General features: G+C 48.9%; 1 protein-coding gene across 2 annotated transcripts in view; it reads right to left on the bottom strand.

The window, feature by feature from the left end:
* Positions 1-22487, bottom strand: part of Hel89B (histone acetyltransferase 1) — a 392774-nt gene that overhangs the window by 140264 nt on the left and 230023 nt on the right. For both annotated transcript variants that reach the window (XM_075703080.1, XM_075703081.1), the window contains exons 19-21: positions 19390-19483; positions 17441-17517; positions 11717-11834 (exon numbers count right to left, since the gene is read on the bottom strand). In XM_075703080.1, coding sequence (XP_075559195.1) covers positions 11717-11834; positions 17441-17517; positions 19390-19483 — 289 coding nt within the window. The remainder of the gene's footprint in view (positions 1-11716; positions 11835-17440; positions 17518-19389; positions 19484-22487) is intronic.

The raw sequence follows: 22487 nt of genomic DNA, 5'->3' as shown, positions 1-22487 counted from the left end.
ACGCCTCAGAACTTCAAGCGCATCCAGTGTTCCAGCCGCCGGTGGTGGTCCTTCACCGTCGCCCACGTCTAAGAGAAGCACAAAAGCAACAAAAGTGCCACCGCTTCAAACTCTTCACGCCCAGTCGCGGCCTCTGCGCTGTCCGGTGCCGCGTCTGTGCCTCCGCACCAAAAGAGAGAGGGAGAAATGGCGTGACTGCGCGCTGTTCTCTTTCACTGCCGTCAGTGGGGCTCATGCTCGCGGTCGCGCCTGTACGTGCGCTGAAATCTCTCCTCCGCGCAGCGACGCAACTTCCTCCCCTCCTTAGCAACCGGCACGCCGGTGGGGGGCGCTGCTGTGCATAGCAACCGTGACGTCACGTTGCAGTCAAGTGGCATAGCTCCGAAGCGACCCAGTGATTGCGCGCCAAGCGGTTCGGGGAAGCGGCAGCGGACGCCGGATTCCCCCAACACCAAATGCCAGAAAAACAAGGAGCGAATGTGCATGCGACGACTGAACATGTCACCAGATGCAAAAGCAAGGGAGGCAAAACGGAAACGCCAACAGCGACTGATTAGATCGCCAGGTGCCAAAGGCAGGGAAGTAGAACGAAAGGGCAGCAGCCACAGGCGATATCGCCGAACACCAAAGCAAATGAATTGGAGCGCAGACGGCAGCAGCGACTGGCCATTTCACCGAACAGCAAAGCCAGGGAAGCGGAGCGCAGACGGCAGCAGCGTCTGTCTTTTGCCAAGCACACTTTATAATTTCCAATGTTTCTTCGGTAATTTTCGTATCAACCAATGCGGGTCGAATATTGATTCGTAACAACCGTTCTCTAGCACGTTGCTAAGTAATGGGGCAGGCCAGGACCACAGAAAAATTCGTATCATCCAGAAATTCGTATTAGCCGTAATTGTATCATCGAGATTCCACTGTACAATGTATTGCTACATTGCGTCAATGCCAATTGCATTACCATTGACAGTCATTGTGAGATGGCTTTCTTTTTCCTCTTCTAACTCCTAATCTCAACACTGTTTCCACAATCGCCTCCTGGTTACAATAATGAAACACTAGACAGCAATGCAGCAGCATGTCCCAATGCCCTCATATTTATTACAGTAAAACCTCGTTAAACCGTATCCGCTTAAACAGCACTTTCGTTTTAGAAGTAGTGAAGTCAAATTCCCGACTCAGCAGCCATTGAACATAATGTGTTTTGTAACCGCATAAACCGTACCAGCTTACTGCGTATGTATCGGTTAGCACATAGTGTTTCAACTTTTCGTTGTGCAAACACTGCGGTGTGTCGTCTTCATCAGGCGGCCCAGCAGAACAACAAGCCTCAGAGATCAGCACAACGGCCTCTAAGCACCCTGTGCATTTGAGCGTGAAGTCTCATCAACATCAACATCATTCGGTGCCGTGCCAGAGAGCATTGTGGCGTCGTGCAAGCGAGAACTCGCGTCATGCTGAAACTCAGAAAAAAAAAAGACGTCGGGTGCTCAGAATAGAATAAAAATTAGACGTCGTTCGTGCTATCGAACGCGACCCGAAAAGTCGGCACTGGCACGCGACATGGGCCTACTGTCGACTACGGTGTGTGGCATTTAGAATGCGAAGAAGTTGCTTGGCAGCCCTGCTGCAACCGCGAAGAGATGTCGGCTACGAGGTTGGACTTTTTGCCATCGTTGCCTCTGTAGTTGCAGAAGTGTCGACTAGCGACAGTGATGACGACGGCACAGAAAGCGACAGCATGGGCGATTCAGGCCCGACAGTGGCAGAAGCGGTACGTCAGCCATATGAATGCAATCGTCGCGACAAGAACAGCACCCCTCAATAAAAAAGGCACCCCGTGACTTCTGCAGCGCTACTGTGTGCGTGCACGGAGAATACGTAACACCAATGAGGAATCTGCCATGCGAGTGTTTGCCGAGAAGAGGGGGCTGGCTGAAATGCTGGCTCGCAGCTTCAGCAAGTTTGAGGCAGCTGTCGTCTCTGCTGGGCCACCGCAGCATCAAACAAAAATAGCATGTTTGTCGCGCGAAGTGAATAAATACTAAAAAAGAAGGATGGCTCATGGCACTTTTACGTGGATTATCGGCACCTTAACAAAGTTACCAAAAAGGACGTGTATCCCCTACCTCGGATTGATGACACCCTTGACTGCCTCCACGGTGCTGGCTACTTCTTCTCTATTGACCTTCGCTCCGGCTACTGGCAGATTGCCGTGGACGATCTCAACCGCGAGAAGACTGCCTTTATAACACCCAACAGTCTTTATCAATTCGAAGTAATGCCGTTCAGTCTATGCAACATTCCTGCCACTTTTGAACACGATGGACTCCCTTCTTCCCGGTTTCAAATGGTCCACGTGCCTGTGCTACTTGGACGACATTAGAGTATTCTCCCCAACGTTCGCTACGCACCTCGAGTGCCTCTCACCAGTCCTGGACGTTTTTCGTCAAGCCGGTCTGCAATTCCATGCTTCGAAGTACCAATTCGGCCGTCGCAAGATTACCGTCCTTGGGCATCTCGTTGACGCGAACGGAGTGCAACCGGACCCAGGCAAGATCCACGCTGTTACGCACTTCCCTGTTCCGAAGTGTGTCAAGGATGTGCGCAGCTTCATCAGCCTTTGTTCCATGCCGTGAAAAATTTCGCGGCCATAGCACGACCACTAACCGAGCTTTTGAAAAAAAGACGCCCCTTTTCAGTGGGACGATAACGAGGCCTCTGCATTCTCGCTTCTAATCGGCCTTCTCACAACGCCTCCCGTTCTGGCCCATTTCGATCCTTCTGCATCTACCAAGTCCGTACTGATGCCAGCGGTCACGAAACTGGCGCAGTACTGGCACAACGCCAGCGCGGCAACGACCGTTTTATCGCTTACGGCAACAGGCTCCTCTCACCCTCGGAGCGCAACTATTTCATCACTGAGCGTGAGTGTCTGGCCCTAGTTTGGGCGGTTGCGAAGTTCTGCCCATACTTATATGGCCGACCCTTTTCCGTTGTCCCAGACCATCACGCACTTTGCTGGTTATGCTCACTGAAAGATCCTACAGGAAGACTTGGTCGCTGGGCCCTACGCCTCCAAGAATATTCGTATACTTTCACCTACAAATCTGGCCGCCTACACAAGGACGCTGACTGCCTGTCTCGCTACACAGTAGACGAGCCTGACGACGCCGACAGTAGTACCGCCAACGGCATTTTCTCTGTGTCTGCCTTCGCTAACATCGCCGATGAGCAGTACCGAGACCTATCGCTGCGAGCACTCGTCGAGCGTCTGCGCTCTACACCTAACGACGCATCAGTTCGCCGATATGTTCTCCAGGGCGGCATTCTGTACCGAAGGAACTTCCTCCCTGACGGCTCTGGTCTTCTTGTCGTGCCAAAACATCTACGACAGACTGTGCTCTTTGAGATGCATGACGCACCCACTGCCGGACACCTTGAGGTAACCCGCACATATGACAGCGTCCGCTGCCGCTTCTATTGGCCTGGTCTCGTTCGCTCCGTCCGACGCTATGTTGCTGCCTGTGATCCCTGCCAGCATTGGAAAAGACCTCAGGTGCTACCTGCCGGTCATCTCCAGCCGATCACCGTCCCTGTGGAACCGTTTTTTCGTGTTGAATTAGACCTCCTCGGTCCCTTCCCCACGTCATCCACTGGAAACAAATGGCTCGCCGTCGCAACTGATTACGCCACCCCATACGCTATCATGCGAGCTCTCCCTAACAGTTGCACCACTGACGTCGCGGACTTTCTCTTGCGTGACATTATCTAAGTGCATGGCACCCCGCGACAGCTGCTTACTGACCATGGTCGTAACTTCCTCTCCAAAGTTATCGCCGACATTGTGCGTTCCTGCTCTATTCAACACAAGCTCACTACCTCACACCATCCTCAAACCAATGGCCTGACAGAGCGGTTAAACCGTACTCTTACCGACATGCTGTCTAAGTACGTTTCCAAGGACCACCATGACTGGGACATTGCCCTTCCTTAAGTCACATTTGCATATAATTCTTCCCGGCATAACACCGCCGGATTTTCTCCATTTTACCTACGGTACGGTCGCAAACCAACCTTGCCCCTTGACACAGCCCTTTCTCCTGCTGCGATCTCAACAAGCGAGTATGTGCACGTCGCCATCGCCCTCGCCGACCATGCATGCTAGCTTGCCGGTGCTCGACTGACGGCCTCGCAAATTACTCGGTAGCGTCAGTACAACACCCGCCTCCGTGACGTACAGTTTTCGCCTGGTGCGCTCGTGCTCCTGTGGTCGCCCTCTCATCACGTCGGACTTTCAGAAAAGCTCCTTTCGCGATACACAGGGCCCTACCACGTGCTGCGCCAGGTGACGCCTGTGACCTGCCAAATTGCTCCTGTGAGTTCAACCTCGTCCTCTACTCTGGCATCTAGTGATGTTGTGCACGTCAGTAAGCTCAAGGCCTACTACACTGCTTCCGAGTCCGGCCTTTAGTCGGTCCGGGACGGCACTTTTGCCGCCGGGGGTAGTGCTACGGAACAGTGTTTACAATCACGAAGAGGCGAGCAGTGTGAAGACGACGATTTTGAGGCTAGCACAGGCTGTTGCCTCTTGGCCAAGTGGGGCATATTTCCTTGTAATTATACTTGTATATAGCTTTTCGTCTGCGTCTTCCTACGTAACAATATTGTCCTGATAGGTCGTAACAATATCTATCATACCACCCCTTCATAAAGAGAACCTCCTTATGAGATTTGTTCACTAGGCCCCTTGGGCTGACACAGACACCTGGCTGCAGAAGTGATTGAGGCATCATACAACAGTACAATTCTGGAAAGCATCTAGCAGCTGCATCTTTATCACTGGCTCTCTGATCCTAAGTTCTACAGCCATTGTCAGGTTAATATGACTTGAAAGGCTACTGACAGTCAGAGCCTTCATTCATTAACATGGTCAATTCTTCCAAAAGAAAAAAAAATTCCTCACTGATTGTATTGGAGCTGCTATCAATCAGGCAGCCTGCAGGTACAACACTAGAACTATATTCATGGCCACAGAGAGTTATGGACCTCACTTGGTTTGAAACCCGGGCACCAAAATAAAAGTGTGTGTCTGTGTGTGTGTGGGGGGGGGGGGGGGGGGCACTACACACCACACGCTGTAAAACAGATCGGTGAAGATGCTTATGCAATAGGTTTGGCGGCGATAGCTGTGAATGCAGTGTGCAACAACCTGCGCAGAGATTTGCTGATACCACAATAAGAAGTTGCGCGAGACGTTGTTTTCAAGAGAGACAGGTGGTGTAGGATTCGTCGGACGATCTCGCCGCTGCCACCATTTGTTAGAGTTGTTGGACGATCTACGAGCTGTAGGCCGATCTCACCGCTGCCATTCAGTTGTCAGATTTGACATTCGTAGCTGTAGGAAGGAGCTTGACTCTTCGTCGGGACTTAGGACAGCAGGATTTATTTGCAGTATTTACATTTTAAGCAAGATACATTGGCAGTCTAGCGCGACTCCCATATGGAGCCCGCAAGACTAACACACAGCAAACACCTTACGAGCACACAGCTCACTAGTACATTTCTAGCATGACAACGAGCACTCAGCTGCCGACGACGAGCACACTCTAGCAGCCGGCAATCGCTGCTTATAAGCTCTTGATTCCAAGCGAACGGAAACGTTCGTCCAGTCATCGTTCGACGTCACCGTTCGACGTCCCCGAAGATGACCCGCCCTTTTGGGGGATGAGGGCTGTCGACTTGGAGGACGATGATGACTCACATACACGTGCCGCACATACACACAGGTGAAAAGGGCCGGAGCCGACGTCAGAGGGCTTCGTAGAACTCTGCTTTGTCCCGGGCGGCGCGGCCGAGTACCACAGTACTGAGCTGACCGCGCGCCACGTGGCTGCCGGTCATCCGCAGTTCTCTGAAGTGCGCCCCGTCTGGTGGGATTGGAACACGTGCAGCGGGCTGAAAGCTGGCACGTTGCCACCCCATACGGCCATTCCTAACAGTTCCTCCATGGCCCGGAATATCTCGCCTGGCCAGTGCTGGCAACCGCTGGGCAGGAAGAGAATGGCTGGCGAGCAAGACGATGGCTTTGCTCTCTGCAACCCCTGCGTACTTGGAATGCCTTCAACCATCTTACAACAACGGGCACAGAAGAGTCGACCCGGCAACACAACACCGCTCAGCGTTCAAACTCCCGGAATTAGCTGCTAACCCACCAGGCTTCCTATCACAATTTCAATTCAAGTCACTCAACTGGGAAACCCAAATTTTGCCCCAAAATTTTGTGCCGCCAAAGCGAGCGTTCACGTTCCTCTTCAGTTCGACTAAACCCGACCGTCGCGCTGCACAAGAGTAAAGGTTTACGCAGAATTAAACCGAAGGCTCTCAAACACCAGTACACAAACATAACTTAAGCAGCCTAACTTCGCGAAAAGCCTGTTCTTATCCTATCACAGTGGCGTACTTATCTCATGTACTGCTGCCACTTAACCGTCTGGCCAACTGCACAGGTACGTAAATACAATCACGCTAGCTTTGCGGTCTCTATTCCAAACGCGTACTTGCAACGCTTACTCACATTTGTTCCTTTAATCCACACAGGACACGTTCCTTAAACAAACAACCAAACTTGCGTAAATTAAGCAACACAGAGGAACCTTTGAACAAATGTGTCTTTTACTAACTAGCTCTACGCACGCGTACTACAGAAGTCAGAATACGGCTGCCCTCAACACACACGAGCAACCCAGTCATAAACCTTCTGCTTCCTTCCGTCCGCACAGGACACGCGCTAATGGACCTAAGAGCTCTTCTCAGTGCAAATGATGCACTAACTGAAAATCTACGCGCTTAACCTTAGAAAATAAATAAACGCATAAAAAAAAGAAGGTTAACTAAAACACACGCGCGTTACCATAGGCCTCTCAACGATAACCTTTACACTCAGGTTACTTACACACATACAAAAAAAGCCTATCTACTTATTAATGAACACCTCGCGATACTACATGTTTACAAAAACGCGTCTTTCAACTCTCGGAGCTTCTCAAACAAAAACACGAACAAAGCTCATACCTTACATATTGAAAGAAATTCTTAGTCTCAAATCACGAAAATTTCCAAAATGTTCAAAAATAGAACAACACCTTTCACTTCTACGGAAGCTCTCTCCCGTACCAAGCATTTACAACTGACTCATACTTTTGAGCCGTACTCGAGGTGGTCACAGTTTGAAAGCTACTCTGGCTACCGAGGAACAACACAAGGGCTGACTCACTATCAGCTCCCCCATGACGTTAGAGTACCCTGCCAATTTTCGTCCTGGCGCACCGCTTTCAACATGACCTCGATTGACCGCATCGGTACTCCCCACCTGGTCTCGTCTTGCCACCTTGCGCTTCTTCGTACTGCACGCTGAGCTTCGAAGAGAATGACGGAACGACGAGGAATTTAACTGCCCCGTGCCCTTTGTCCGCGTTTGTGCAGAACATGCTTCGCGGTCCCCCTTTGACCGGTGGCTCGAACGTGTTTGATGCGTCAACATCGTCAGTGACGACCGCACCTTTCTTTTTCTTGCGCCCTGCCCTTTTGGGTCTTCGCCGTCTTTGGCGGCGCTACATTAGTCACCGCATTCCTATCTTTAGGGCGCTTCTTTCTGCGGCGCTTTTTCTGTGAACTCTCTATCATGTCGCCTTCTCGCGCCTCGTGCTGGCCGGTACACATTTCGTCGGCCCGGATCGGTCTCTTACTCGCACAGTCTGAGTGATTATCATTTAGATCGACTCTATCTTTGCCTCAACTGGCGGACAGCTCAACCGACTCTGGCACAATGTAGCAGGCTTTACTCAGGTTATGCAACTCGCCCTCTTGCGAACTGCCCTCTACCGCATCGCTCAGCTTACGCTGTGCATCGACACACAGCCCGTCGGTCTCGATCGCTGTCTCACGCACACAGTCCGAACGATTCCTAATTAAATCATGCATCTCTAGGCTACCTAGACTGGCGGAGAGCCACACCGATCCCTGAACAATTCAGTTGTTCTCTCGTGAGCTAATGAGCTCGCCATCCCGAGTACTACTCTCAACTGCATCGTCCAGCTGGCACTTATCTTCGGCACGCAGATCTGACTCGACATGGGTGCTCGCGTCTGTAAAGTCCGTAGTATTCTGTACCTTGCTAACGACCTCACTACCATGAGATGCAACGCACACGCGCGGTAACTGTGCCAATTTGTTCGCAGCTGGCCTAGCTGTCCCTACAGTCCTGTTGGCACAGCACCTCGTCGCTCTCACTCTGGCCTTTAACGGCCTCTGTTACCACTAAGGCATCGTTAGCTGCTAGCACTTCAGCTTCACCTGTGAACGTGCTGCTACTCTCACAGGTACTACTACTTCTCTCGGCTTTCGACTGAAATCTGCTGTCTACTTCCCCCCACTTTCGCTGCGTCCAGCCTACAGATTTCTACAGCCGCCGTTGATTTAGTTCGATTGCCTTCTCTAAACCTTGAATCTCTTCGTTCAATGCATCAATGTACTGCCTCGTTACTTCTGTTAGGCCTTCTTCCTGAGAAATTATTTTCAGTTCCTGCCTATTTTTCCTGTTCTTGCTTAAATTTTTCCTGCTCTTGCCTAATTGCTTCCTGTTCCAGTTTTTTGTTTAGAATTCGTTTACTCATTTGTTCTATGAATTTCGAGTCATTGTTACTTTCTAGAATTGTCTTACAAATTTCTTCTTCCATCAAGTCCTCCTCTACGCTTACCTCGATCTCTTCACACAACCACAACAGGTCAGCTCTCGTCAAACACATTAGGACCATGGTTGCTACTTTAAGCTTTGGCTCTGCTGTCACACAATACTTGTTGCGATACCCATACAAATCAGAATACATTAAGCTTTGGCTCTGCTGTCACACAATACTTGTTGTGATACCCACGCAAATCAGTATACAAGTAAAAGATCCCAGCGAATCAAGTCCAAAAACACAGAGAAATTGAAGCCTGGTAAATCTTACAGCCAAAACCAAACGCTTACCCACTGAAGCAGCGCCATATCACCAGTCCTTCTCTGCAGTACCCAGTCAGTTGCAAGAGGTGGTCAATCCCAAGTCGCCTCCAACTTGATCAGGATGCCGGTCGGTCACCATGTGCCAACGTCCGTCAGCTGCCGTTGCTGTCTCAGAGTCGTAGGCCGATTTACGAGCCGTAGGCAGATCTAGGAGCCGTAGGCCGATCCCACCGCTGCCAACCAGATGTAGGATTCGTCGGATGATCTCGCCGCTGCCACCATTTGTTAGAGTTGTCGACGATCTACGAGCTGTAGGCCGATCTCACCGCTGCCAATCAGTTGTCAGATTTGACAGTCGTAGCTGTAGGAAGGAGCTTGACTCTTCGTCGGGCCTTAGGACAGAAGAATTTATTTGCAGTATTTACATTTGAAGCAAGATACATTGGCAGTCTAGCGCGACTCCCATATGGAGCCCGCAAGACTAACATACAGCAAACAGCTTACGAGCACACAGCTCACTAGTACATTTCTAGCATGACAACGAGCACTCAGCTCTCGACGACGAGCACACTCTAGCAGCCAGCAATCGCTGCTTATAAGCTCTTGATTCCAAGCGAACGGAAACGTTCGTCCAGTCATCGTTCGACGTCACCGTTCGACGTCACCGAAGATGACCCGCCCTATTGGGGGATGAGGGCTGTCGACTTGGAGGACGATGATTACTCACATACACGTGCCACACATACACACAGGTGAAAAGGGCCGGAGCCGACGTCAGAGGGCTTCGTAGAACTCTGCTTTGTCCCGGGCGGCGCAGCCGAGTACCACATTCCTGAGCTGACCGTGCGCCACGTGGCTGCCGGTCATCCGCAGTTCTCTGAAGTGCGCCCCGTCTGGTGGGATTGGAACACGTGCAGCGGGCTGAAAGCTGGCACGTTGCCACCCCGTACGGCCATTCCTAACAGTGGCTATATAGTGTTCTCAATTGTGCGCGCCTCGCACCTTTGCTTGTTCACATGGGATCTAGTGGCCGGAAAACATATACGATCACAGTCTGCAGCACGGAAAGGCAGCGTGTTTCGGTTATGGCCTATTAAAAGCGTGCACTACGCTTCCGACAGCGCCATGCGCTTTGAAACAGATATATGAAGATGCTTATCGCAATAGGATTGGTGGTGATAGCTGTGAATCCTGCATACCACGAACCCAGAGAAGATTTGATCGTACTGAAATGATAAACTGAGTGTGTGCCCACGTTCTAACGCGAGACAGGCGGGCGAGTATTGCAGTGAAGCTGCCACAGTGGGCAGCTATATACTGTTCTCGATCACGTGCACTTCACGCATTTCTTGTTTACACGGGATCTAGCAGCCGTAAAACATATAGCACGATTACAGTATGGCAATGTACTGAAGGTTGGTGCTGAGAAATTTCGTTTTCGGGAATGTATCAACCGGCAAAACATCACCGTTGGGTCATTTTTCGTGCTCTTGCTTGCAAATGTTGGCGCTGGGAAAACGTAACGGGAATGTATCAATGAAGTTCCACTGCATTGCAATGGACACTCACTGTCAAAATGCTGGTACAATGAAGAGCGGCAGGTGCAGCGAGCCAATTCATCTTTGTGCTGCTTATCGCTTGAACTTGAACTAGGTGCACGAGAACAGAGTGCGCACAAAGCCATCAGGCTTCTCGGGGCGCCTAGCCTCTGAGCCCAACACAGATTACATTCCAGATAGAGCACGAGCAGCCGCACTCAGCTGCACCCCATGCACAACAGTGGCCGTCTATAATTGCTATCACAATAAAAAAGAAAGAAGAAAAAGAAAGAAGAGCTCGCAACCTAGACATAAATCGGTCCCTCTGCTCCAGCATGGGAGATGACATGGAAGAAATTAGCTTGTGGATTCTAGTCGAGCCGGAAGGAGAGAGTGTCAACGCTGCCCGCATGGACGAAGGAAAGCATAGGAGAAGCCCAAGCTAGCCTGCATCAGTTGGAGAGAGTGTGGCAGAAGTCTCGTGGTGTTTTTCGCAAGGGAGCACTGGGCCTGGTACTCTAAACGTCAACGTTGTCATGGCAACTGCGCTCCTGACGTTCTCACTGTTGCTCTAGGTGTCCGAAAAGTGAGGTAAGATTTTTTTTGGCCCATGTCTTTCTCACAGCACATGTTGTTCACGAGACAAGCCGAGTTTGGAGTGTGGTGTGTAAGCTTGAAAGCAGTGTTCAGGGTGTACGAGTGTGAGCGTCAGCCAGCAACGGAGACACTGAAGTAATCACGGCGCAGGTCTTCATTTTCTTCTTCAACGTACCATGGAAAAGCACAGGAGCGCTAAAACTGTTCCAGAAGTTTTGTAGGCTTTGTTCTGATGCATGTCAGCAGCACACACTTCCGGCGGCTCGTAGCAATGCAGATTCAAAGCTTGCACCTATCCACTCCGGCAAGCTGATTGGAGGTGCAAAGGGAGAGGGCACACCAACGTAGCTGCGCTTCCGGCTTTAAAAACGCGACTTCAAAAACGGGAAACTCACCTTCTGTCCTCCTCTAATAATGAACCAACATGAAAATTTCTTGCAGTAATATGGCCTCTACAACTTGCATTGTAAAACAAAAATTTGGAATGGGACCTGGTGAGGCGGGGCCCTTTAGGATACTAGTAACCCACAGAGAGCAAACCAAGGCAGCACGTGAGGTGCCAGCAGCTGGCCCTGCCCACCTGCAGCAGGGGGCTCTCCTCCCGGCGTATGGACTCCATCAGGGGACGGATGATCGGGTTCAGCTTCTCCGGCAACTGGTTTAGCCGCACCAGGAAAGTGGCCAGCGAAGACTGCACCCTGGAACACAAGGAGACCCGACGCTGTGTGGGCACACTTCACAATATCTAAGCACACTCTTTGCAGAAGATTCAAAGTACGAGTCTTCGCAGCAGTGCTACAGTGCATGCAAAGTGTATGAAAAAAGCAAGAAGGGACGGGACAGGATGCTGACTTTCAACTAAGCTCCCACTAAACTAGCTCCCTAGTGGCACATTCATACGTTCGTTTTTGAGTGATCTATAGCACTAACAAACGTTGTTCAAATGCTCAAAAATAGGCGCTCTGACTACATTTGGATGGTCCTGTTTTGTCACCTGATTCCAGACTAGAGCGTCAAGAAGCACTCTCAGTAGTGCTTTTGGAAGAGCCAAGAAATTTGGTTGCCTTATGGTCACATGACCCCGCCCTTTCCTGCGACCGCACTGGCCAAGGGGGACTCTAGCTGCTTTCTCTGAAATGACGACCATCACTGGCAACAATTATTATCAGCAGCCAATTAAGGCTACATTGCATAGGTTCCCCTTAGCTTTCATTTCCTTCCCTTTCACTGCTCAAAAAAAAAGAAGACATGTAGGTGTTTGGTTGGCACAGGATCTCACCTACTTGGATCCAGAGAGTCTATGCAATTGGGCTGCTCAGATATGGAGGATCGCAGTGACCATCCAAAGATGCCACAGCTCTTAACCTCGGCTAACTAGCAATCTGTCCTGCCGTCTTTTTCTATAGTACCTTGCATGTGCTCCAACCCTTCCGCAAAGAATGCATCAACAACTAGCCTGCAAGCAAAGATTATTAAACTTGATATTACGAGGTTTAACGACATAATGGGGCGACTCCAGGTTACTTTCGACCACCGGAGGTTCTCCGAGCTGCACCCAAAGCACGGTGCCCCAGCATCTCCTGCCTTCCACCTGAACTGCAATGCGGCCGCCGTGGTCAGCAATAAAGCCTGCAACCTCACGCTCACCATGGCCACAAAGCCACCCTGCCTGGCAGGTCGCTCTTGCGGAGCTGCACTGACAAGATCACCTGGCCACGTGGGACTCGCTTCACAAACTGCTTGTGGGTGCATTCACTGACATGTACTAGTATTCAGTCTGTTATAGCCAGATTTGCCTGGCCAAGTACGACAGATTCGAAAGCAAATGAAACACGAAGAGAGAACAACCAGTGGGAATAGAACAACGTGGGCCAGACCGGGGCCCTGCGTAAGTGATCGAGCAAGGGAGCATGCGCTTAATGTAAACAATATGGAGGACAGTGTGCATTCGTGCGACTTCATGTGGATGTGAGCTCCAGCAGAGTACGGGCCGAATTTATTGGCCCGTGCTGCGAGTTCGCTCTAAGCGAAGCAGCTGAATGGTATGCTCCGAGTAATCCAATTTAAAATGCGTGTGTTTGGGTCGCGACTGGAAGAAATTTTGAATAAAGTGATAATTCAAATAAAGCAGCTTCGTTAGACGAGGGTTTACTGTACTCTGGTAGTACAGTAAACTTATAAAACTAAACTAAAATGGAACAGTAGCCGGCTGCGTAAGTACAGCAGTCAAGAACTCTTGTCGTCATAAGATGAGCACTAGTTTCGAGACACAGGTACATCGATGCAGGTAGACCGGTTTCAAGGACTCTGTCCTTGTCTCATGTGCACGCAAAATCCTGAGGAAGTTTAAGCCCTCCAAACGCGGCTTGGAGCAGCGTAATAGCCCGGATGAAAGGAGTAAAAAAAAGTAGCAGTAATGCCACACGTTCATTCTCTTTCACACAGATTTAAGAAAGTAGGGGCAAGATATGCCGTCAAAGTTTTGTTGTCAGCGCCTAATAAAGTAGGGAAGCTGGGAGCAGCTGTCCAAAGAAAGAGAGAAGGTATAGGAAAGAACACAGGCTGTAAAATAAACCATGAAAAAAACGCCCGTGCCCTGTAAGATTGCTGTTCTTTACCAAATCCCTTTGTACTGCGGCCTTTCGTACATAGGGCAGAAAGGTTGATGCATTAATTTGAGGCTACCAGAGCCCCGGAATTCTTTAGACAAGAAATCTACAAACCTGCCAAAGCACTGTTTCGAATGGGAGTGTACACCATTCTTTAATGACACAAAAATCTTGTTTGTGCACAATGAAAGTGTTATAAGGGAAGTGTGGAAGCCTTCCACATAACGAGACAAGGTAGTGGGTGTGTTAGTCAGCCTTCCGCATCCTTATCTTTGAAGGAGATGGGCTTGCTGAACAGGGGTGAACAACGGCGTTAATCGCACCCGCTTCCACGTGGCAATGTTTTGGGAATGACAAGTGCTCTTTATTCACATCGAGCATGTGCGTGCGCTTGATGTAAAGCTTCAAAAAGCCATCGTGTTTTTTCCAATAAACGCAGTTGTAAGTCAGCGCCATGTGTGTCTCATCCTCTATTCTCTTGTCCGGTGTATGTCATTGCGCTGCTTTTAAACATCATGGAAAACCACCAACTCGCCCAATCTGCCGTTCTTCTTCAGCACAATATATGCAGAAAATTGACTAGTAGGCCCCTTTCTTTTCTTTTTTATTTTGTTTGCTAGAGTAATTATAGTGCCATTTTTTCCCCCCAACTTGTCAACTGAGCTTCCCACAGAATGCCTTGTATCTATGAAGAGGCAACTATGTGTGCTCCAAGGCCCGACCTGGGCAAACGGGTCATACCCCGCCCAAGACCGCAGCTACGAGCCCAGCCAGGGCCCTCCAAACATCACTTTGACTCCCCTTTTGGGTAGGCCCAGACCCGTGCTAATGAGAGCCACGCTATGTGAAGATACGGATCCTAGGAAAGAGCAGAAACATAGGAGCTTGCGAGATCTTGGAAGCGTTCAATCAAAAGGAAAGGCAACAACTGTATAAGTGACACATAAGTTAATTTGTTAAAAAGAAATGCGTCATCCACAAATGTTTTGTTAGTGTGAAGCAAGGTGTGAGCACATGCATGGTGGACATGTGTTAAGAAAAAAAGAAAAAAGATTTATAAGCTCTGCATAGATAAACAGCAGAAAGTACCGTATTTACACGATTTTAACTCGACCCCTTTTTTAAAATTTGAAAGTCTGAAGTTGGGGGGTCGACTTACAATCGAAACCAAAACATGGCCCCGCCAAAAAAAGCCATACCAACGAGACCTACAACGTAGTTACAATTTTATGTTTGTGCTATGGCCCTACCTGTATCTTGTCACTATCCCGCGTGTTTGTTCGCTTTTCGGAAGGGTTTTTCAACATTTTTGAGTCTTACAGTGCATGCAACACTCATGGGGGGGGGGGGGGGGGGGAGGTGTCGATAGTTGATAAAAGCGCCGCTGTTCCCATTTGCGGCGGCACCTTCAGAACGGCGGCGCTTGCGGGGAGTATCGATAGTTCGTGGAAGAGCAGACACCGCTCGCGGGTTTCTCTTTCTCTGTTTAAAGGCATTGGTATTGGTTTGACTAACTTCTTGACGCGCTCCACTTCGGCTACGTGCTACTTCTACGTTTCCCTAGTCGTCATGAGTGCTGCAGGCCCACTAATCTTTCGGCACTCGTTCACAGCAGCGTTCAAGAGGGCTGCCATCCTTTACGCCAAAGAAACAAATCACTGCGCAGCGAGCCGCAATTTCGATGTTTCTAAACGGGTGGTGCGAGAGTGGCGACTGCAGCGAAGCGAAATTTTCACCCTGTGGCGGCAAGTGAGAAATTTCCCACGTGCCGAAGTCTGGACGCTTTCCAGAGCTGTAGGCTAAGCTTGCGGCGTACGTCACTGAAATGCGTGATCGGTCCCTGCCATTGAAGTGCGACGTGGTCATGAAACAAGCCCGGACCTCCGCCTTAATTTTAAGGTTCTGCTCCGCCATGAGTACGAGTGGCTGGCGGCAGAAGACTGCGAAATTACGCCAACTGGACCTGTCAAAAGAGCCTCCCTGACGGCTGTGTGTCGTTGGGTGCATTTGGCGTGGGCTGCTGTTCTGCAAGATGTCCTGGTGCAGTCGTTTGCCAAATTTGAAATTTCGTTGGACCACGACGCGCTGTGGGACCGCAGCAACGATGACGATGGCAGCACTAGTGAAGATGAGTAGTCCAGTGACCATTTCAGCTACTAATAAATTTTCGTTATCGAATGCGCCCTCGGGTTTCTTTTTTTTTTTTTTTTTTTCAGTCAAGCGATATGGGGGGGTCGACTTACATTCGAGTCGACTTACAATCGTGTAAATACGGTATGCGCTTGCCCTTATGGCTTATGCCCTTCTCTTGCTGTGATAGAGTTTTTGGTACTACAGTATATTCATTACTATGAGAGACCGTCTACGAGTTTCTCCAATTTAGAAAACTGCCTTCCAAGGCACTGCAAGAAGGGCAAGGTGGGAGGATGATGCTTTGTGCATTTTCTGATGCGTCATTATAATGGGAGAGCAATTAATTATCTATTTATTGTTCAGTTAGTAATGTTCTGTTTTCACATAAAAGAATTCAATCACAGACTTCAGGCATATGCACAATTTTATTATTGACTGCATGCATTATAAGCAAACAAAATATTATTAGTTGTGCAAACAGTGAAATCTTAAAATCGAAGTGAGTATGAATATCCGGAAAAAACAGGCTTTGAATATTCAATAGAATATTTTACCACCTCTTAAGAAAGTAAAATAAAAGAACTGCCATGTTTGGCAACAAAATGCATATTTACGTTATTTGAGGAGCTCCATTAAAGAGCTTGTAAATGAGAAGAAAGGAAATGTGACTATCTGGCACACTATGGCTGCGATGGTAATTCAACGAACAAAAGGCATGTCAGCCAAGGCACGAAGAACTACAGTGCTCATTGAAAAAGTGAAGTGCATTAACATATCGTAGTGCACCTCGTTTTAATGATGACATCGCCCAAACAATGAGTACATTTGCCTAAAATCTGGATAAAAAATTCGTAGCCTGCCTAAAGCACGACATGAGTGTTTAACAACTGGAAGCAACTGCGCACAAATGATTTCCTCTATGCGCAAGTTCACAAACGTGCGAGTCTACGCAACAATCGTGGCTCTCCTGCCGTAGAACCATTTGCAAGACTGTTTGCCTCAGAATTTCCTCCTGCAGACTGCAAAAACAATTTTTGTGCCATAGTACTCAAACGAAACGAATATTTGACTTCAAATAGCGAACTCTCGAATCAAACAGTGAGAAATATTCTATTCGGATTACAAATTTTAAGAAAATTATTCTATGTACGTTGCTTGCGAAATGTGCCATGTTGGAATGCCCCGTGAAACACGGTGGTACCTTCGGCAAAGTGGTCCCTTGTAGCAGTGCGGAGTACATTCGAAGCAAAATGAAGGCACATTGACCATGCAAGGAGTTCAATTCCCCTGACGCTCAATGTCTGCTGCTTTCTCCTTGGTCACCACTTGACGGAACAGGCAAAAACAAGTTGTGTCCACAAATGTGGATATAGTGCGCCTATAACTCCAGTACGAGAGGAACTTGCATTTCTCTGCTCTTTTCTTTGTTAGAAAATTTATAACTGCACAGGGCAAATTTCCCATTATGCAGCACTTTTAAGCAAGAAAAAAGAAAAAGAAAACGTAAGAAACAGAGAAAGAAAAGGATGGTCAAGCATCGTGTTATCAGTCCACTTGCTTACCTGGTAGTTAATGAGATCTGGTCCTTCTGCATCTGCTGAGCTGTACGTAGCAGAAACTTGCGCTTCTCCTCTAGGTTCTGCACATGCACACACAATGACACGTCTTGTCAGCAAGCTCCTTCCCAAAACTTTAAACCCCTTCCCCGTGCCTCTGGCATATCAGACAGACTTATAGCCCTTAGGCCAAGTTCCACACACTCGTGACCTCATCCGAGACCAAATCAACACAAAGCTACAGCAGAACCCCCCCACCCCCTTCGAGTTCCTCAGAAACAATACTTCGTAGTCTAAGAAAAAATTTTTCTGACAGATCGAACTTCAGACCAGCACTTTGACTGTACCATTGTATGTACACCTTTGGCCCTTTAAATTTACCCTTATTCCAAATTGGTATTTTGCTACTGTCCAAGCACTCACGGACAACTAGCGCTAATCAGTGGGTTATTTAGGAACCGTTTGTCAGTTTCGGTATTAAATTGCACTTTTTTCCCCCTGCTGCATGCAGATTCTTAAAGTGACTCCAAAGAAGGGGCGTGGTCAGCGCGATGAGCACTAGTAGTTTCAAAGATGCCACCGTGCACCACTCATGCCCGGAAACATCTCATTTCGGCAGATTCTAATACATCTGCACGCAAGGCTTTGGAAGCAGCACTGACTTGAAGAAAACTCGTTCATCAGATTTTGGAATGTAGTTTTGCTTTCTTCGCCAAACTGCTTAAAGCTGTCATGCACCGGCGCAAAAATATCCTCATTGTTCGAAAGGTCACAGTTCTTATCTGCAGGGCGTTAAAATTCTTCGGTGGGGATCGTTTGCAAACGGCCGTGCAGGGAGTAGAGTTTCATAGAAAAAGACGGCCAGGAGTCTACTTCGGCACAGCGCCAGGGCTGGTCGCCAAGGGCTAACGTTTTCTTTCATATACCGAGAAATGTTTTACATGGGAAGATGATATCTGCTCAAATATTGCACAGGTGCTTTGCCATGAAAATTTACCTTCAGAACTTTTTCAAAGGCTTCTCAGTGCAGGGCAACAATTACATTGTTTATAACAAATTATATAAGAACATTCTTGTCTGAATATTTCTTTTCAAGATTTTTAATAAACATTTTGTTTGGGACTAGTACTGTAAGAAAGAAAATTCCTCCTCTTCAATTTGATACTATACACTTTACTATCAGCATAAGCTGAGATAGAAAAGAAAATACTTACTAAACAACCCAAAAGCTGCAGTTTTTCCAGCAGAAAGGAAAGCGTTAAAGGATGAGACATTTAAATACCCAAAATAAATTTTCTTCTCTATTCAAATTTGCAAAACTCATCAAGAATACGCATAATCAACGAAAAGAAAAAAAATATTTAGTGCAAAACTTTTCCAGTGTGACGGGGTGCAACAGCAGGCAGAACACTGGAAGCGGGCCTCACCCCAAGCCACCTCACGGTTCCTTTTTTTTTTCTCTTTAGAACTTGTGCACACAGGTCTCGTCACAGGAGCACCATATATGGCCCCTGCATTTGCTTTGCACCATGTGCGTGACACCCCTCTTGCACTGGTCTGTCTCCTCTGACCGTGCACTCAAAAGAAAGCGACTCGCGTGCCACAAGTCCTTTTTCCTCGTCCCGAGTTTCTGCACTAAATCAACAAATCATACTTGCTGCCGGTCACTCGGTGCTGGCTGAGGACATTTATCCAGGAACTCCATACTCCATATTGAAACTTGGCAAGGAAAAAATCTGCTTAGCGGTCTACTGCCTGCAGGCAATGCTCATTTATAAAGGATTAAAACAAGATTTTGTCCAGAGATCTTCAAGTTATAGAAACTGCGCAACATCGCTTCACAATGCCACAAAAGAATGTGTGTTGTGTTCAATAAATGTTGTGCAACTGCCAAATCAAGAGTTCTCGTACAGAAGTTACAAACCGAAGGCGACAGGAGTGAACAACGAGCTCACCTCGAGAACCTTTGGCTTCACTCGTACCTCCTGCACCAGGCCGTGGAACACTGTGGTCACTAGCTCTATCACTTGGTCCACTGTCAGTACCACACTGAAAGGAAGGCAAGAGACGCAGCTGTTTCGAGGTGACTAGTGAATGCTAAAGGTACAGTCAAACTCATTAATTGAAAGTGGTTTGAAATAAAAGACTGCGCTCGACACGCAAGGACACCTTCCGATACAGTTGAGCAGGACCCAGCTGAAAGATGCATTGCCTTAACCTATTTCTCATTAACCAATGTCCGTTGCGGCACTAAAATATTCCCAATCAAACGAAGCACATGACAGCACCACTGGCTTAATCATTCTAAGTGGGTGTACACTAAACGAAGACATTCGCTCATCATTCACAGAGGAACGGGACTGCACCAAGACAAGAATTACAATCATGTTCCAGAGGGGGGAACTTTGGCCCAGTTGGTCCGATGGTCCGACATGTTTGAAGAGGAAAAGAACCACGGCTTCAGACGGGACGTAAGACGAAGAAGTGGACAGGACAAACGGTACCGCTCGTTCTGTCCAATTTTTCGTCTCGCGTCCCATCTGAAGCTGCGGGTCTATTCCTCTTTAATTACGATCATCATCAGCATATTTCATACAGACTACTAGAAGAAAAAAGGCTGTTCCCATCAATGTTCTGTTATGCCCAGGGTTTGGAAAGAATGTACGGCTCAAAACTTAAGCACAAGTCAACAGCAGAAGAGTATGCATTTGGGCTGGTTGGTTGACGATTGCGAGCAGAAAACAGCGCTAAACAGGACACATTGTAGTACAAGGGGACAGCGCTGTGGTCCGTGTCCCTCTCTTCTTCCCGTCGTTTAGCGGTTTTCTGCTCGAAATCACAATTCAAGGGTAGCTGAAGGAATTCAAGGATGCTGAAGGCCAAAATTGAAGGAAGGAGAAAAAAAAAACATTATTCAAACATATAGACTAAAATATACAACCACGAAAGCCAACAGGCAATGAAGCTAAGAAATGCATAGGAGTAATAAGCTGTGCATGAAATTGAAATGCAGAAATTATTGAGGAAAGGGAAAATGAAAGTGGACAAAAAAAATAATGTCGCCATTGGAAGACCAGGGTGTCTACCAAGTTGACATTTCCGAATTCCCTCAGTTTTCCAGGTTTTCCCTGAGTGCCTTTGCACATTTCCCTGAGTGATGCAGAACTATGTTTTGTGTCAAGACGGGCTGAAAACATATCGCCTGATTCTGTCACTTTCGAGTAAGCGCATGAAAAAAATAATAAAGCGACTTAATCCAATTGGAATACTAAGGAGTAGTGTTTATTCAGAAAGAGAATAGAAGGCAGGGGTTAGTAAAATGCACAGCAAATAAAGTGTCTTCGAAAAAAATTGCAAATGAAGTTAGACATTCACAAATTTGAATAAAAAGGAGATGCACATAGAAGAAAATATATTCGAATATGAGCTATTTCTATCAACTGATAGCAAGCTCAGTAGTATGAGGCCTGAACTCTGTCACAATTGAGATTCTCTCTCAACCGCTCGTCAGTCAACCTCAACTGTCCTGACATACTCTCAGCCCAAGCATGACGCCTGAGTGTTGTGTTTCACTGCTTTAACGAGTTTATTTTGGTTTGGATGAGGGACACCTGCATCTCGGCTGTGACGCGCAAGGGCCGAGACAAGCGAGCCCAAGACCCGCGACGAGGAGCCACGGTTCTCGAAGGCCAGGCGCGGGATCGACGGTAGTTGACTGAGCGGTGAACAGGTGGCGTGAGTGCAGAGAGGACAGCGGGTGAGTGTGCGGGTGGAGAGTGGTGAACGGGAGAACTCTTGAGTGTTGTTGTGTGGTGCGGAAGGTTGGCGTTTGGGAAAAAAAGCGGTAGTTCGGGACGTGTGGCGTGTCGTCGATCGTGACAAGTGGGGGCTCGTCCGGGATCTACGTGGACATGGAGACAGTGGACGTTCCCAAGCAATTAGTACAGCATCTGCTGGGGCAGACGAGCGGATCCACCATGGAACGCGAGCAAATCGCGGCAGCTGTCAGACAAAGACTGATGGCGGCCGAGGCAGTGCCTATGGGATCTACAACAACGGCGGCGGCGGTTCAACCGGCGAGCGACTGCACTCCGCGCTCCACAGGAGGTCAGCCAGGTCAGCCTCCAAGGTTTAAGGGGTTCAACTACCATCAGTCTCCCGAGGAATTTTTGGACCGGCTTGAAACGTTTTGTTTGGTCAGCGGTGTCGCAGCTGACAAGAGGCTTACGCACATTGTGCCCGCTGCGCTGGAAGGTAGCGCGAAGTTGTGGTGGCGATTCATGAACTCGTTTGCGTCTTGGGAGGAGTTCACTGCGGCGTTTATTGCGGAATTCTCCATTGACGCGAAGCGCCGCTTGAAACAAGAGCTGGAGCTCCGGATGCAACATCCCCAAGAAAATTTAAAGGAGTTCATATATACCATCGCGGCCTACTACGACTGGATTGGCGGCGAAGTGCCAGAGTCGGAAAAGGTTGACCGCGTGCTGCGGCAGATGCACCCGCAACTCCAGGATTTGGTGGAGGGAAGACAGTTCAGCAGTCTCACGGAGTTGGCGAAGGCTGCTGATGGTCTCATGGAGCATTTCTGGAGGCGCATGCAGTACAAGCCACCACCGCCCCCGACTGACCAAGTCACGAGAGACTTGGCCTTCCAGTCGGCTATAAACGTGGCCGGCGTGCCGGGACCACAACCCGGAGGGTTGATCACAGCGGCTGCCGCGCCGTTCCAGTATCCTCCGGCGGCATCCCCCTGGGCGTTGCACCCCGCGGCGATACAGCCCTCCTACCACCGAGACCAATTGCACGGATTGGCCGCATTCGCCACAAGCACGCCACATCTCTCAACGCCGTCACAGCCGCAAAGGTATCAGCCGCGTGACCACAGAGGATTCAACTGCCATCGCTGCGGAGGCGTCGGTCACATGGCCCGCGAGTGTCCTACAGGTCAGCGTGGCGGCCCACCCCGCTGCTACCAATGCAACGGGATCGGACATATCCGCTCTCAGTGTAAGGGAAACGGGGGACGGTAGGTCCTACACCGGCAAGCACCTAC

This window comes from Dermacentor variabilis, chromosome 8 (genome assembly GCF_050947875.1).
Source record: "Dermacentor variabilis isolate Ectoservices chromosome 8, ASM5094787v1, whole genome shotgun sequence".
NCBI lineage: Eukaryota > Metazoa > Arthropoda > Arachnida > Ixodida > Ixodidae > Dermacentor > Dermacentor variabilis.
This window is presented reverse-complemented; position numbering and strand designations above follow the sequence as displayed.